At 32.5% G+C, this 18,132-nt stretch overlaps 2 protein-coding genes across 3 annotated transcripts in view; both read right to left on the bottom strand.

The window, feature by feature from the left end:
• The window catches only part of LOC138943518 (odorant receptor 22c-like), a 142,458-nt gene extending 129,515 nt beyond the window's left edge, over positions 1-12,943 (bottom strand). The window contains exons 1-3 of one of the 2 annotated variants that reach the window (XM_070314385.1): positions 12,874-12,943; positions 12,421-12,621; positions 11,477-12,188 (exon numbers count right to left, since the gene is read on the bottom strand). In XM_070314385.1, the coding sequence (XP_070170486.1) occupies positions 11,477-12,188; positions 12,421-12,564 (856 nt within the window). In that variant the 5' untranslated portion in view covers positions 12,565-12,621; positions 12,874-12,943. Of the gene's footprint in view, positions 1-11,476; positions 12,189-12,420; positions 12,622-12,700; positions 12,759-12,873 lie in introns of those variants that run through there. The other variant, XM_070314384.1, reaches the window with a different exon arrangement.
• A 744-nt stretch (positions 12,944-13,687) lies between these two features.
• LOC138943552 (odorant receptor 10-like) lies at positions 13,688-16,434 on the bottom strand. Its single transcript, XM_070314466.1, has 3 exons — positions 16,147-16,434; positions 14,476-15,166; positions 13,688-14,053 (listed from the first exon to the last, which is right to left on the bottom strand). The coding sequence occupies exons 1-3, from the start codon at positions 16,366-16,368 to the stop codon at positions 13,713-13,715; spliced, it is 1,254 nt and encodes a 417-aa protein (XP_070170567.1). The 5' UTR covers positions 16,369-16,434; the 3' UTR covers positions 13,688-13,712.
• Between the last annotated feature and the right edge of the window lie 1,698 nt (positions 16,435-18,132).

Here is an 18,132-nt window from a genome sequence, read left to right as displayed (position 1 = left end):
ACAAAACACAAAAAACAGAATTAAAAATTAATAGAAAAATTAAAACTCAGAAATTAATACAAGAAATAAAAAATTTATACGAAAATTAAAAATTAATATAAAAAAAATAAAAAATTTTAATTAAAGCACAACTTAAAAATTCGTCGAATAAAAGCCGGACGCGGATAGTAGTGCGTCAGTTTCATAGAAAAATAAGTTTTCTATGAAACTAATTGCGTGCACGGGTTACAGATATTTCTTAGTTATACCAAGTATAATTAAAATCTTAATTTGAGATTTGTAATAAAGTTCTCTTGACCCCCTCAAGGAGATAAAGACGAGAAAAATATCAGGGCGAACACTATGAATCGGGAATCGAATCCGAATTTTTCACTTGCCGGACGACTGATCTTATGTCTAAACTCTAAGCTATTCAGACCCCTCATCCACGATACTTCTCATTTGCCTTATATACATATACATTGAAAGTTAGCAGCACCAAGTTCTTTCAAATTAAAATTTTTTTATTTTTTTTTCGCTTGTTTTAGATTTTTATTTTTATATAATTTTTTAATTTTTTGTATTCACTTCTAAATATTTTAATTTTTCTATTAAAATATTTAATTTTATGTTTTTTGTTTTGTATTATCTTTATTTTATTAAAGTTTTTACAGAACATATACATGTGGTTATCAGATATGTGGTTGTTGGAATGTATATTGATTGTTGACATTTTCAATGATTTTTACATTGCAATATATTGCAATTTATTAAATATATTTTTTCTTTTAATGTTGAAAATAAATAAATTTTTAAACATAAGAAAAACTGGCTAATTAAGCCAGGCGCAACAGGCAACGCGTAAATTTCTTTAATTAACGATTTTTATTCGAATGAACGTTTCGGTCTAATATTTCGGCCCATCATCAGCATCTGTGCATCACAAAACGTATACACTGTGGATTGTCAGCTATAAATATGAATAACGAAGACAAAATACAAGGAATAAAATTAAAATATGAGTTACGTACTAGAAATAAAATTAACCGTGTATGCACATATCAAGGACATTTGGTAACTCCCCCGACAGACAAGCGCATTCAGCATTCTTCCGGTATGCGCCGTAAAGGACACATTTGTATGATTTTAGATGGTAAGGACTATTGTAATTGTGCATACCTTTAATAGTTAACGTGTTAATTTATGAACCGGAGTTATTTAAAGGAGACAACTCACTATATCCATCGAACGAGATACCGCGAGTCAACGAGGAACACGACGCAACTGTTGGTTAATTTAAATAATAACACATCGGGTAGTCTGACATTGTACATATAAATAAACATTTGGAATATTGTAGATGTAGAACATTACATATGGATAATGCGGTAGCACGCGCGCTTTTATTTTAAACTCTTTAAATTTTTGATAGATTCTCCACCAACGTGAGATATGCTTGTTGTAAGTCTCTGTATCACTTTGTAAATTAGGACTATTAGTTTTGCTTCTAATGAATATTATCTCCGACATGAGATGCTTGCTGTATATACGCTGCTCGTCCAATATTTCCACGTTATCTCATGCGAATTCATGATTAGTAAGCCTGTGGTCCGTGATAAGGGAATGTTGTACCATATTTCTTTGTACATGGTTGCGATGTTCGGCAATTCTTGTTTTTAGAAATCTACTAATTTGATTGACGTAGGCATTGCAATCCTTGCATGATATTTTATATATGACGTTATTGCGCAAAAAAATTGAGCAAATTATCCTTTTATACGCGGATGAACTATATTAGTTAATTTAACCCTATATAAGACATTCTAGTATGTAAATTACGAACCACAGGCCCAAACATTTCAGAGATTGTTGGGACATACGGAATGTTAAAGTATGAAGTATATGCGATACTTTTATTCTCCATGGGATTCGACATCTGTATAATAATCGTGTTATTTGCTTATGTTGTAATTAGTATTTTTATGCGTTCGTGTAAAGTTGAAAATATGAAAGCCAGTAGATATCCGTTTGTGAGTAATGTATTGACCACGAACTTAAAGGTTTTTTGTGAAAACTTGAACGGGAGAATCGAAAAGCTCTATCGATGAGACCGATGATCGTGCCTTTCTTGTGGCAGAGAGGGTGTCCAGACTCAAAGTGTAAGTATCTATCGGAAAAAGTAGATTTGTGATACCAGTCAAAAGAGGTAAAATTGTTTTGTATTATCATGATCACATCTAAAAAATTCAATCGGTTGTCGATTTTCTCTTCCATTGTAAACTGCAACCTTGTATGAAATGAGTTAAATGAGTACAGCACTACTTAACTTAAACTTGCCAACATAATATCGTCAAAATATCTGTAAATCGGTAGACTAATAGGTAGAATCTCAATCGCTCTCGTCTTCAGTTCTTGTAGTGTAATGTCGGCGATGATCGGAAAGAGTGGAAAATTTATTAATGTGCCGGTAAAATACATCATTAAACATGAAAAATATGAAGTCAAAAACAAACTGGATTGCTGTTGAAATTCACAAAATATGGCACACTTTTCCTCAAAGCTCCATCTTTTTTAAATATTGTCCATAGCAAGACCTACCGGAATATTGGTAAACAATGATACGACATCTAATGAAATTAATTTGAATTCTTTTTGTATATGTTTGTTATGACGGCCACACATGTTCCGGTAGATCTGTCAGGTATATCTGCACAGGCAGACCTGTACAGGTCTACCGGGGCGTGTAGATGATAAAACTGCGCAGTTATTTTGATCTGTGCAGGCGACCGGTGCAAATACGAAAAATCATTCGATATGCCTGCACAGACGTGGCTTACGCAGGCAAACCCGAGCGTGTGTAGCAACGTGGGACGTCGTTACGATGTCTTTCGGATTTTTGCTATTTGAGTCTTTCCATCTTTTTTCTTTATGAACAATAGTAATTAGCTACAAAATGGCGTCTCGCTCCAGCAGTCGAGAGTGTATGGAAGAATTCATAGAAATTTATAAAACCAAATTTTGCCTATGGCAAATTAAGGCTTAGGAATAAACTTTAATTCATTTAACAAGTTGACATGTGAATAAATTTTTCTTTTTTTCAACCATTTTTTATACCATATATCATATTTTATTTGACGTTTAAAATTTGACTTTTTTATTGCTAATAATAAGCTGACTACCGCTAAAATGTCGTCTGTCGATGCCATAGTCAACCGAATACTGACAGATTTATCGTGTGGGTACACTGCGGCATCCGGCAGACTTGTTCAAATCTACCGGAAGGTGTGTGGCCGCCATTAGTTAATTTTTTAAATAATTGGAAACTATTGTTTATATGACTGGCAGCTGTGGGTACGGAGCTATGAATTATATTATGTAAGAAAGCGACCAACTCATATAGCGGAATGTTTGTTGACGAAACAATGATTCGTAGAGGTCAAACAATGACAGCCCAGCTTATGAACCTTTGGCACACATTGGGTCTCGGTAATATCCTATCAGTGCAATTGAGTTTTTTATACGTTATGTCCGTAATATATTCACGTTTTTTCCATCTCACGAGCAACTTATGAAAATTTTTAATTAGATTTTTTTGTACGATCTTTTTTTACTACTATATAGATACTACGATCTTTAAAAAGGGTGTTTGAGGTAATCGGTTCTATCGAGGGCTACAGTGACGTTACTTTTATCCGCTCGAGTAAGGATTATGTGCGGGTGATCCAGTATGAAACTCCTTACTACGAGCGACGCGTTTTTGAGCTCGTTATCAAGTAGTTTTTGAAAGAGTGATTTGAAAGAGTGATCGTATATTATGGGTGTGATTTTGTTGCGGACGTTTAAACGGATGTTGGTGGGAAATTGATCAATCTCATAGTCTATGAACTTAATGAACTCCATAATAATATTTTATTTGTTGATTAGTGAACAGAAATTTTCTCCTAGTTGCAACAGTCTTTGTATTTCAGACAGAATTTGGGAATAGATTAACTAACCACCCATCTTGGATGTATAGAGGAGAGGGGGAAGAGTCTGGGAATGAAGAAGAATGATAAAGAATAATTTTAAAGAAGAAAAAGGAAGGGGTGAATAGACTGTAAGAGAATTCGTTAGACATCAATCTTCGGCAGGAGGATTATAGTCTGGTGGAGAGCATGTAGACGAATGTGATATGTCTGGAGTGTGCAATGGGGTGTCGTAAAAATAGCGTACCAGACGTATCTCTTTCATTGCGATTCTTTTATGTTTATTTAGAAGCCATTCAAATTTCTTTGTTAGTTTATTTTGTTCGCTCATAAAGTGAAGCTAGAGAGACCTATTTTGCATGTCGAAAAATTTGTTGCATATCGAGACCGGTAACGTGTAAGTAATGATCCATATAACAAACAATCTAATAAAAAGGACTTGGGGAGCGAATAATAGTGTCCATATGAGTTACAAAAATATAGAAAAAGTAAGTTGTTGAGTGGTGTTGAGTCCCTCCAAAGACTTCTCGATGAAATAATAGTCTTTTAACCCTCGCAAAACTGTACCAAAAGCTTGCAGCTGAGAATATGATAAAGAGCCGTCAATGGAGGGTCAACAACGGGAGTAAAATCGAACGCTTAAACAATAACGCTAAACCGTCACATTGGATGATGTATCTTAAACTGTTTAAGACTGCAGTTTAACTGCATCATTTTATAATTTACACGTTGATGGTTATCAATTTTAATCTCTGACTTAATATCGTTAATTGTGAGATAGTCCAGTTGAGGACTGAAACATTTGCGCTTCTGATACTATTTTCAATTTTACTTTCACGTTTTGTAAATTATTGTTTGTCGGCTTCAATTAATTGTTATGTATATTATCTATGTCATTTAATTTATTATATCGCGTTCTATATTTTTGTAACTCATACGGACACTATTATTCGCTCCCGCAGGCCTTTTTATTAGATTGTTTATTATTTTTGGAATCTACTGTTTACATTGATCCGTATAATCTTATAACAACAAACGCGCAAGAAGGAAAACTGTCCATTTATTGAAATAGATCTCTCTACCTTTACTTCACAAGCGAACAAAATAAAGTAACAAAAAAATTTGATTGGCTTCTAAATAAACATAAAAAATTGCAATAAAAAAAACACATCTGGTACATTATTTTTACAACATCCCATTGCACACTCCAGATGTATCACATTCGTCCACATGCTTTCCACTAGTCTGTAATCCCTACTGCCAAGCGTTGATGTCCGACGAATTCTTTCTCAGTCTATTCACCCCTTCCTCTTCCTCTTCGTCTTTTAAAATTATTTTTCGTCCTTTCTTATTCACAGACCCTTGCCCCTCTCCTCTACACATCTAAAATGGGTGGTTTGTTAACCTATCCTCCATCCAAATTCCACCAGAAATACAAGAACTATTGCGATTGAGAAAAAAGTTTCTGTTTACGAAACAACAACAAAAAAAAGATTATTATAAAGTTCATTAAGTGGACTATAACATTGGCCGACTTCCCATCAACGTTTGTTTAAATATTCGCAACAGAATCACACCCATAATATACGATCTTCCAAAGCAATCCTTCAAAAATTTCCCACTTGATAACGAGCTCAAAAATGCGTTGCTTATGGTGAGAAGTTTCATACGGAATCATCCAGACGTAATCTTTACCCGAGCGGACAAAGGCAATTTCACTGCAACTCTCAACAGAACCGATTACCTCAAATAAATGACTAATTTTCTCGAAAATCATAGTATCTATACAGTGGTAAAAAAAGATTCCACAAAACATTTAATTAATATTCTTCATGAGTTGCTCGTGAGATGGAAAAAACTTTTGAACATTATGGACATAATATATAAAAAACTCAATTGTATTGATGGGGTATTACCGAGAACCTATGATATGCCGAAAGTTCATAAGCCGAGCTGTCCTCTACGGGTCAATATTTTATCAACAAACATTCCGCTGTACAGATTGGCCGCTTTCTTATATGATATAATTCATAGCTCCATACTTACAGCTGCCAGTCACATAAACAATAAATTTCAATTAATTGAAAAATTAACTAACAAACATACAAGAAGAATTGAAATTAATTTCATTAGATGTATCATTTTATTGTTTATCAATGTCCTAATAGACCTTGCTATAGATAGTATCAAAAAAGATGGAGCTTTATTGAGGGAAAGTGTATCATACTTTGTGATGAATTTTTTGCGGTTTGTTCTTGACTTCACATTTTTCATGTTTAATGACGTATTTTACTGACAAACATTCGGCACATCAATGGGTTCTTCGCACTCTCCGATCATTGACGACATTACACTACAAGATGTGGAAACGAGAGTAATTGAGATTTTTACCTATTACTTTTCCGTTTTACTACAGATATGTTGACGATATCGTGTTAGCAATCTCCTCCAGGTTTAACGTAGTGCTGTACACATTTAACTCATTTCACACAAGGTTGCAGGTTACAATGGAAGAGGAAATCGACAACCGATTGAATTTTTTAGATATGATCATGATAATACAAAATAATTTTACCTCTTTTGACTGGTATCACAAATCTACTTTTTCCGATAGATACTTACATTTTGAATCTCAACATCACACTCTCTGCCACAAGAAGGACACGGTCATCGGTCTCATCGATAGAGCTTTCCGGTTGTCCCGTTCAAGTTTCTACAAAAAAAACCCTTAAATTTGTGTTCAATACATTACTTACAAACGGATATCTACTGGCATTCACATTTTCAACTTTGAACGCATAAAAATACTCATTACAACACAAATAAAACGATTATAATACAGATGTCGAATCCCATGGAGAATAAAAGCATCGCACATAATTCTTACTTTAACATTCCGTATGTCCCAACAATCTCTGAAATGTTTGAGCCTGGTGGTTCGTGATTTACATACTAAAATATCTTACATGGACTTAAATAAACTAAGACATCCGCATACAAAAGGATAATTTGCCCAATTTTTTGCGCAATAACGTCATATATTAAATATCATGCAAGGACTACAATGCCTCGTATATCTATCAAACCAGCAGATTTCTAAAAACAAGAATTGCCGAACAACGCACAATTGCAACCACATACAATACAAGAAAATATGACACAATATTCCGTTATCGCGAACCACGGACTTACTAATCAAAAATTCGCATGGGATAACGTGGAAATTTTGGACAAGGAGCGCAAACGGCAAGTGTCTCATGTCGAAGATGATATTCATTAGATGACAAACTAACAATTTTAATTTACAAAGTGATACAGAGACTTATAACAAGCATATCTCACGTTGGTGGAGAATCTATCAAAAATTTAAAGAGCTTAAAATAAGAGGATGTCTTCCACCGCATTATCCATATACTATAACAACGTTCTACATCTACAATATTCGAAATGTTTATTTATATGTATGTACAATGTCAGACGACCCAATGCCCGATGTAGCTATTATTTAAATTAATTGATAGTTGCATCTCGCTTCTCGTTGACTCGCGTTGTCTTGTCCGATATAATGAGTTGCCTTATTTAAACAACTCCGGTTCATGAATTAACACATTAACTATTAAAGGTACGCACTATTACAATAGTCCCTATCATTCGAGAGGAGTTACTAAATGTCCTTGACATGTGCATACATAGTTAATTTTATTTCTTGTACGTAACTCATACTTTAATTTTACTTTTTTGTATTTTGTCTTTATTATTCATATTTAGGTGACAATCCACAGTATATATGTTTTGTAATTCACAAATGCTAAAGATAGTCTTTTCTTTATATTATATTTATTATTAGAGCTTTTTATTATAAATAAGTTTTATATATGTATATATATAGGATAAATTTTTATTTACAGGTAGTGTAACTTTTTAATGACAGTATTTTGTAAAACAGCTATTTTATATACAACTGTTTTCGTTTAAAATATTCGTATGATTTTTTATTTTTGATCACAAGTTTGAATTTTTGTTGGTTCATAATAGTCAGACGTGGATGGTAATGCGTCAGTTTCATAAAAAATAATTTTTCTATGAATTGATTATGGTATTGTGCACGCAAGGTACGAAATTTTCTGATTCTATAACAAATACAACTAAATTTCAATTCTAGATTTTTATAATAAACTTCTCTTCACTCCCGTAAAAAGACAAAGGCGAGTAAAATATCTAGGCAAAGTCACTGAATCGAGATTCAAACCCGTCTTTTTCGTTTGCCAGGCGACTGCTCTTACTACTATCAATGAGCTATTTCCTAAATGAGCTAGTCTCTACATTCACGATACTTGTCATTCGCTTATAAATATCCATTATTTTGACGCCATATTTTTAAAATCCATATTCAAAATCTATTGATAAATAATTTTTCTTGCTGTTTATTTATTTCATCTTAGATATAAAATGAAGCAGAAAATATGAGTTACATATAATTCTATTTTTAATAATAAAGATAATAAAACACAAATTATTGGCGATTTATCTAAATTTTTTTGGGGATTTACGAATAATATAAAATAGCAGAATATAAAATATTGTTTACGAAATTACTGATACATTACGAGATATTCTTTTCTATAAAATTGATAAAAATACAATTATTAAATAATTAATATAATAAATAAAATGATAAAACTGCATATAAAAGATAACACACCTCCGATTTAATCGCTACTTAAATATGTTGTAAAGGAGGTTTTTCTGAATAATTCCTTACAAGAAATAAGTGGAGGACGGCATTGGTTTAGGAAATATAACAAATTGAAGTTTCACAGTTTTAATGCTTTTTCTCGGGGATTATAAAGTAATATTAGGAAAATTGAAATTTATGTATGTTATATTTATTATAGAGCAGATGAAAAAGTGTTTGTTTATATTTACGGGATAGGTACACAGTCATGGTTATTTTGTCAATAATGTGTTTCATCTATTTCTCGCAGTTCATTAACAGCTTTCAACATGCGACTACATGAATTTCTGAGTCAGGTCTTCAAAAATATTATTTATTAAATGCGTTGGCGGGAAAGGAGTAGAGCCCTCCCTCTGCACCCCCATCCCAAAAAAATTCTTTTTTCCCCAACCGAACTTTACTTTTAAAACTGAAAATAGATTTAAGTTAGATTATATCTTCCGGAAGTGAAGACCCCCCATAGGAGAGACGGAACCCATTGTGTCCACACATATACTTTACAATGCAAAGGGGGGTCCACTCCACAATTGTTGCGTGGATTAGAAAGTCTATGCGTGGACGTAGTTGGTTTCGCCCCTCCTCCCCTAGGAGAGGGGGGGCTCTATTTATGGAAAATATAATCTAACCCAAATCTATTTCTGATTTAAAACTAAAATTTGCTATTAACTTATTCCTATCTTCAACAAGACTTGGAAATTCATATAGTCGTATATTGAAAGCTTTTAACGAACTGCGAGAGTGCGAGAAATAGGTGAAATACATTATTGATAAAGTATCTATAAATGTATACCTATCCCGTAAATGTAAACATTTTCCTTATTTTATAATAGAAAAATATTAAAACTATGAAACTTTAATTTGATATATCTCCTATATTAGAATTATCCCCCACAAATTTCTTGCGAAAAATTATTCAGAAGAATTTCCCCTACAACATATTTAAATAGCAATAAAATCGGAGATGTGCTATCTTTTATGCAGTTTTGCATTTCAATAAAATTTGTGATAATACAATTTATGACAAATACAATTATTAAATGATTAATCATTTATAAAAATGCATTTTTAATGAAGAATTTTTTAACTTTATTTTATAATATCCAATATGGTATATATTATATATGGTATATATTATTTATTATATGTAAAAATATTATTCTTTTTTTTCACTATTCCGCGATATTCTTAATGCGCATGAATTTAGCTGCGCGTGACTAACCGCAATTTCAATGGTGATATAATCACGTTTACACAGCTTCTAACTTCAACTTAGTAACGCTGATGTTATAACTTCTACTTAAGGTGAGTTGCATTTACACGTTCAGATTTATCTTATTCCCACCAAGCTAAAATAACTTAACAACTTTCGAGTGAAGTGAGTCAAGGATTTCCATTAGTACCAATATATAAGTACGAAAAATTAGATGCTTGCTTGCTATCTTGTTATATTAGTTTCCTCGCTTTCCCAACTTTCACGCTTTTTGGTTTCCATTTCTTTCACTTTCTTTGACTTTTGTACTATGGCATGGAATACTGAATAACCAATTCTACAAACAATGCAGAGTTAAGATGTTTAATTTTCATGGTTGGCATTATTGTCATCGTTATACTGCGGCCGTTTACACATCCTTTTTACGTCGATGCAGTAACCCTAAGCATCTTCACCAAATGACTTTGAGTTACTATATTAATGTAATAACTTCGTAAAAGAGTGTTTACTCGACATTTAACCTTAATAGTTATAACATCGATGTTCTAACTTCAGCGTAAATCAGGCTGTGTAAACGTACTTATAGTCTCTGATTAAAGAAGCATTTAATTTCTACATAGCCACTACTCGTCGCTATGATAAACGTCCTTAGATGAATGTAACCTGAAAACCCCGAGAGAGCTGTTCAAAAACATAGTGTGGTTATTGTGTTATAGATAATATGAGAAATGCTTCAGATAATATGATAAATTATTGTTGAAAAATGATGAAGTGGTGCGCAGTACCAAATTGCAAAACCGGCAGAAAATGGAAACAGAAGATTATCCTCTCGGTTCCGACGTCTCTCGCCACTGTGGTCAACCCTATTACAATTACTTTAGCGGCCACCAGAAAACTAAAAACCGCTTTTCTAAGCGACCTTTTCCCATTACTGGAATTTTCAGATCTGTATGTAAGACCGTAAGCGCAAGACGCTACTGTGTTAACCTTTTTTATTTGTCAAATCTCAGAGCGCCGCTACTGTATGGTAATCTTCTGTCAAGCGCGTCAACCGTACAAGACTAATACATTTTCATATTGCATGTGTGTGTACATACATGTATATGCGCAATACCATTATATTACTTTACACGTATTGTGTACGTGTATAGTACGTGTAAGGCGATGGTGACGTTTCTCAAATAAATATTTCCACATTTCGTAATGTCTCTATTTTTCAGAACATATAGAGCAAAAGTAAAAACGCTTTCCTTATACGTATAATTCAAACCCAAGCTATCAATTAAGTCTATCAAGAATTCGATCGGTTTAGCCATTATTCAGATCTGATAATCTAAGGTACTCTGAACTATGCGATTCGCGTATAAATATTATCGGGGTGCCTCACTGTTGCTGCGCATGACTTGATGCGAGACATTACCGTGTTTTTTGATATTAGGATTCGGATATATTTCATTACATTAAAAATATTTTTGTTGTTAAATACAAATTGTACATTTGTTATATAAAAATCATTGTAAATTTCTTACACGCAAAAATTAGTATAATAATTTAAAAAAGGTGCGTACAAAAAAAAGATATATATACCTTCCACGCAAAGCAGCAGTACACTCATCAATGTCTGTGCGAATATGGCCATGTTGAAAGCGTATTCAAGACTGTCAGCCAGTCTTATCAGATGGCAATGCCTGCCAATCAACATCCGCATTTTTCTCTTGCAGATTCGCTCCTCCAATTCAATGTCGGCGAAATCCATCTGGAGTACTTCGAACTGTCCGCATAGGTGCATGGTGAGACCGAAAAAGAAACCATCGTTCCCGCAGTGCGAAGTGGCATTGACAAAGATCTGCGCCACTTGTAGCAGCAGGACGCAGCTATGGGCGATCCCGGGTAACGATCCGAACACACAGTAAGTCGCCAGGAAATATATTGGGAACTCGGTGGCATTATTGTTTACCTCGGATGCATTCAGCCAGGGTATCAAGCTGTCGAACGGCATGGCCATAAAGAGAAATGACACACCCGATGCGTAACCCAGATACAATATTGTCAGCGACACGACCCTGCCGACGTTGGTGTACCTCATCATGATCTCCCTACGTCTTGCGTCCCAGGACATCGACCAGTCGTCAATAAGGGAGGTTACCAAGATGTAAGTGTGCTTCCAAGTCAACCGGACGACAAGTAGCTTTGAGAGGCTGACGACAGACGAGAGATCCATTAAAAAGGCCTCCATTATGTCTTCGGTACCAAGGCACTGCCAGTAAGCTTCCAGGGACAGGCTGCCGATAGTACTGATCTAATTGCCGGGGGTAATCGTGTTAATTTTCGCGCAATTGTCTTTTTATTTTTAATCTCTAATTATTCAAAAGTTTTAAACATGTAAATGTTTTTATTCAAAAAAAGAAAAGAAATGAGAAACGAAAACGTGAAAGAGAATAATACCGAGACATATTTTTTATTATATAAATCTTTAACTTCACTTGGTAATTTTGTGTTGATGATATAAATAATTAGTTTTCGATACTTACCTGAATCAAAATAGCTAAGAAGCATCGTGCAATAGATTTGTGCTCTCTCACATTTAAGGGCCAAACCCCAATTATGCCAAGAACTTTTTCGTAAACATTTATAGCGTGATGAGTTTCATTGTTCCAGTCTTTTACTTTTTTCATTATTAAATATTATTGATATTTTTCTATACTTTTTCTAAGAATTATAATTTAAAAGATCTAAATAAAAGACAAAGATTATTGAAAATGTAACGCAATGCAAATGCAAACAAAAAATGTTATCATTACATAAACACACCATCAGTAATGCAGGTATCTCGAGTAGTTTAATAACAAAAAATTTAAATATATTTTATTGGATATCGATCTCTAATAAAAAATCCAAGTTGAACTAAATTATCAATATCAGTTTTGATAAAGTTTATCCAATTTCTTCTCACTGTGCGAAACTTGATCGAACTAGAGACTTACTAAGGCAAGAGCACTTCGCTACCCGTCGAAGTCGGGGCGTCCTTCTTTGATCTTTTATTCACGCGAGGAGTGGTCACGCGGAAATAGAATTGACGCAACAAAATCACATGTTTCTGTGACTGATGTCTTACAAAGTATATCTTACAAAAAAAAAAATGAATGTCTTAGAGTTTTGTACTTTTACCGATTACAGACTCTGCCCAGAATGTATATGCAATGGTATGCAATGCGCGTCTCTTTTATTTAGAGCAGGAATATTGAAAGATGTGCAAAAATTAATAATGCATTGCAGTTCCTACATCGCAGTTGTAGCCGAAATCAAAGCACTATATTGTTACACGCTCTCGCTTACTATAAAATGTCAGTCTATCGTTTTATGCTGTTGTCATGAGTTTAAGTAAAAAAGAGTAAATGATGTAAAATATTCTGCATTGTTAAAAGGAAAAATCGATTTTTATTTGTTAAATTAATATAATTAAAAATAATCAGATAATACTTGTGTATTATGCGTATATTTCTAATACCAAGCGGATACTCGGATATTTCATTATCCGATCCAAATTAGTCCTATAATATATGAATACTTAATATTTGATATGTAAATAATATAACATATGAATATTTCTGAAATTGAAAAATAATATAATATCATATAATGTATTATTACATATAATTATATATAATATATAATTTATATATAACAACTTATATGCAATAAATAAATATTTTTAAAATTAAAATATAATTGATATAATTTATTCAAAATTATCTTTTAAACTATTTTACAAAGTAAATAATCAATGATACTGCACACACAAATTCTTCATAAGAATATAAACTTATTCATTTAACATGACACGCAGGACTGAGAGATATGACGCTGTGGATTTCAAAATATCTTTGAACATGATCATGTTCATGGGCAAAAACTTTCCGGCCGTCAGTTGATGTGGAATACTGGCTCGCATTAGAATAATCTGAAAATCTCTGGCTACATTGGCTGGCAGTTCGTACCAATCGCAATCATAAGTGGCGTACGACAGCGCGATGCTTCTCATCTCCAAGCAGTCACCGGCGAACGTGTAAAATGACAACTGGATCATCATGAGAAGTAAAACGCTAGCGCTATGTATAATCATGGCAAGATTGCCGAGACGTAATGACACGATTAACATGAAGCCTGGAAGATATTACCGCAATGTTTATATCCTCCAAATTTGCCAAAGTTTGCGAGATTCTATATTTTATTGCAAACGTTGTATAAAAGAAAATTTCTAGATAAAATTACAGTCATATAAAATATTGTATATTTACAAATTAAAAAGAGACATAAAATGTTTTTATATATAAGCTATTTTTCTTATAAACTCGTAACAATATTATACAATAGTTTTATTTCTCTCTTCAATACAATAATGAATTGTTTAAAGTTAAATGAAAATTAAATTTAAAACTAATTCGAAATTAAATTTACAAATTAGGTTTTGCAAAAAAATATTTAATAAAAAAAAATAATTATATATGATGAAAAAAAGTCCAGTTTTTGTTAATAATCTTTAATTTTAACAATCCGATTTACGTATATGTTTAAAAGTGCATTACCATCTATACACATGAGAGTGGTAGTAACGAACAGATACATCAAAATGTTTGCATTGAACGACTCTTCCATACAGTTGGCCAAACGAATAAGCTGGCAGTGCCTCTGAACCGCTTCGGCTATCGCGCGATGCGCCTCGTTGATCCGGAATTCGGATAATTTGACACTCAAAACGTCAAACTGAGCGCACAGATGCATGGCCAGTCCAAAGAAGAAACTGGTGGTACCGAAGGTCGATATGCCGGTGATTAACATTTGCATCGCCTGGACGATCATGAACGCCTGACGCGACGACTCGCTTCGAAACACGCAGGATTTGTGAATCCGGTCCTCGTGGCTCGTGTTTGCATTATCGATCTCGTTATCATGCTTTCTCCCAGTGATCGCCGATATCGCCATAGAAGCGTAAACACCGACTATGATGCCCACCAGAATAAAGGTAAGTGTCGTTACACGCGTCGACATCGTCGCGTACTTCTTCATGATCGAGCGTACTCTTTTATCTTTCTGTATCGCCCAATCATCCGTCATGGAAGTGATTATCTCGAGTAAATCCTCTCGATGAATACGAGGCGTGATCAGTCTTGTAAGGGCTAACGCGGCGGCGGCGCCGGGTGTTACTGAGTCAAAGGACTTTTTCGCGCCATTACAATGAAGGTAAATTTCGGTAAAATAAACGCACATCGGCACCGTCTGGAGAATTACAAAAAGAAATATTACATGTATTGCGACGATAAATTATAATATTTCAATGTTAATTTTTTTTTGCCTTTTTATTAAAAATATATTTATACGCAAATATTATCAGTGCGATTATTAAAAGATATCATTTTTAATCAATAGTACATAAAAAAATAATAATTAATGAATATATATATTGTTTTTATAATTATCATCTGCCAGCAAAGTCGTGAATGATACGTCTACGAAGAGAATAAATTTAAAACTGTATTAATGCTTTTAGAATTTTATATATTTCAATACGGAAATGATTAAGCTTGTAAATTTATAATTCTGAAACGCTAAACTAATTAATGCAGATCTAAAGCCAAATAATTGTTATTATACATTATATAAATAATTATTATTATATATTATATAAATAATTATTATTATAATTATATTATTTATATAATAGATAATAAAAATTATATGAAATTAATTATAAAATTATATGAAATTAATATGAAATATGAAAATTATATGAAATTAATTATAAAATTATATGAAATTAATATGAAATATGAAAATTATATGAAATTAATTATAAAAATTATACTTTAGATCTACGTTATTCCTGCACTGAAGTATATATAAAATTCTAAAAATATAAATACAATTTTAAATTTATTCTCTTCATGAACGTACCAGTCACGACGATCCGTTGGCAGATAATAATTGCGAAAACAATTTATTATCTCATATAACTGTATTTGGCAAAAAAAGAAAACAATTACGTAGGTCTTTTTCAACACTCTTGTTATATCTCGTAAGAAAAAAATCACACACACACACACTCACTGAAAATCTTCAGCGTAAGTGAAAAAAATAACTATATTTAATGGTATGATGTTATGTTAATACCCGTATTAATCAATGTAATTGTATTTGATTAAATTTTATAAAGATGAAGTGTGTGATTAATAATAAATGATTCATTTAACAGTACTTGCTTCCAAAAATACGGCAATGAGCCATCTGAGATCCATAAAAAGGTTCTTCTTCTTTACAGGCCAAATGCCAACGCAGCTTAAGGCCAATTTATGCACCGACAGTGTCATAGTGGTGGTGCCTCCGTGTATGATCATACCAAATCCGAGGACTTCCGTCATAGATATATACAAGCACGAAAGTCCGTTCTTTTTTTGAAGATGCCACAGTACATTGTGCATCATTTATTCGCGTGTGACCGCCTCCAGCCGCGCTGACTTTTCGCGAAGGAATACGTAGTCCTTCGCAATCTTTTCTTGAAGAAAAGAAAAGTAGCTATATACGAATGTTGCAATCTATATAAAACCGCTACCTTAAAACGTAGGGATATTATATTGATTGTAGTCTTTTTTTCTAACTATTGTCTCTTGTAAAAATATTTAAATCTCAAAATATTGCGTGCCTCTCTCATAAGAGATGTATCATTCATACATATCACTCATCAAGTATCACTCATACATATTTATATGTCAACATGGCGAAAAAGTTAGACTTTCTTTTCTAATTTCTTATTTATGGACAATGAATTTAAACTGCTATTTTTTTTCCGGTAAAAGAGAGATAATGAAAAATTCCGATATATTTATTATGATTATACATCTATAAAATTTATTTGATTCTTTATAAATCGAGAGTATATTATACAATTTTCCTCTTGCAATTTCAAATATTAAGTTCTAACTATGTGTATTATGTAAAATTGCGTTGCATATCAATTTCTAAAGCACATATATTCCTGTTTCATCAAAGGGACCATTATTCGTAATATATCTTTTGTATTACTCCAGGAAGAACGATTCTTCATTAAAAAATTCTCATGTCGTACTCGCGAAACCTCGCAACAGTTATCTCAATACATTTGAGAATTAACGAATTTTTATGAAAAACGAATAAAATGAAATATCAACGAACCAATTACCCAAGAGTTGACATTGTGTCATTGCGATTTGTAATCGGTTAAGCGTTTAATAAAAAAATTTTGTATAATTAAACAATTAATCAGAAAAGTATAAATTTAAAAAATAAATAATAATAAACAATAATAAAGAATATAAAAAAATTAAATAAAAAGTTATGTAATTATAAAGTTATCGGTCAAACAAAATCGCATTAGATCAGGCATAGGTCAAGCATCGCTTTGATATTTGAAATTACCGAGACCAGTTGCACGGAATGTGTTCCCTAATTCTTTGTAGGGTCAACGACTGTCTGTCGAAAGTGACTTTTGTGTGTATCTGTATCGGAGCCGGTTTTACCACGAAACAACTATTCGAACGTGTTACAGCGATCTTGTGGAAAGGCCCACGAGATATTTTATCCGGTGAAACTTCTTACTCATTCGATATCCGGAATTCTTCCCAAATAGATTAGATAGAGACACGTCAAGCAAATTACATATTGTCATAAAATCTCGATAAAAATTAATGAAGCTATTTGATAACGGTAATTTTCATTTGCGATTGCAAATGTTCGTATTATTGACAAAATTTCGTTGACCAGATTGTATTGCAAAATATTAGTATGTAATGTTTATCCAAATTTTCATTTAAAGCAAATTGTATTATCTTTCTTAATTATTATTATATAAATTTAATTTTTCGGGATTGCTAAGATAATTGGTACAATGTATTTTTTTATTGTTTATATTTTTTCAACTAATTACAAAAATAATCAACTTAATAAATGCAATTAAGAGATAATAAGCATTTTATTAAGAGTACAAATTTATCAATTCTAATATAAAATTAACGCTAAAATATAATATTTATAAAGCAAATTTATTTATTTCGATATAACAGATTCCTAAAATTTATTTGTTTGAGCTTATTAATTTCCGTATTAATTTGCAATTAGATTTCCCTTAACATTTTTGTCAAAAAAAAAATGTACATATAATAATATGTGCAAAAATTAATAAAAAACGTGATAAAAAGTTATAAGCCTCTTGT

This window comes from Polyergus mexicanus, unplaced genomic scaffold (genome assembly GCF_030449975.1).
Source record: "Polyergus mexicanus isolate NDT 795.1 unplaced genomic scaffold, iyPolMexi1.0 SCAF_27, whole genome shotgun sequence".
NCBI classification, from domain to species: domain Eukaryota; kingdom Metazoa; phylum Arthropoda; class Insecta; order Hymenoptera; family Formicidae; genus Polyergus; species Polyergus mexicanus.
The sequence above is the reverse complement of the archived record's forward strand: the minus strand, read 5'-3'. Positions and strand labels throughout refer to the sequence as shown.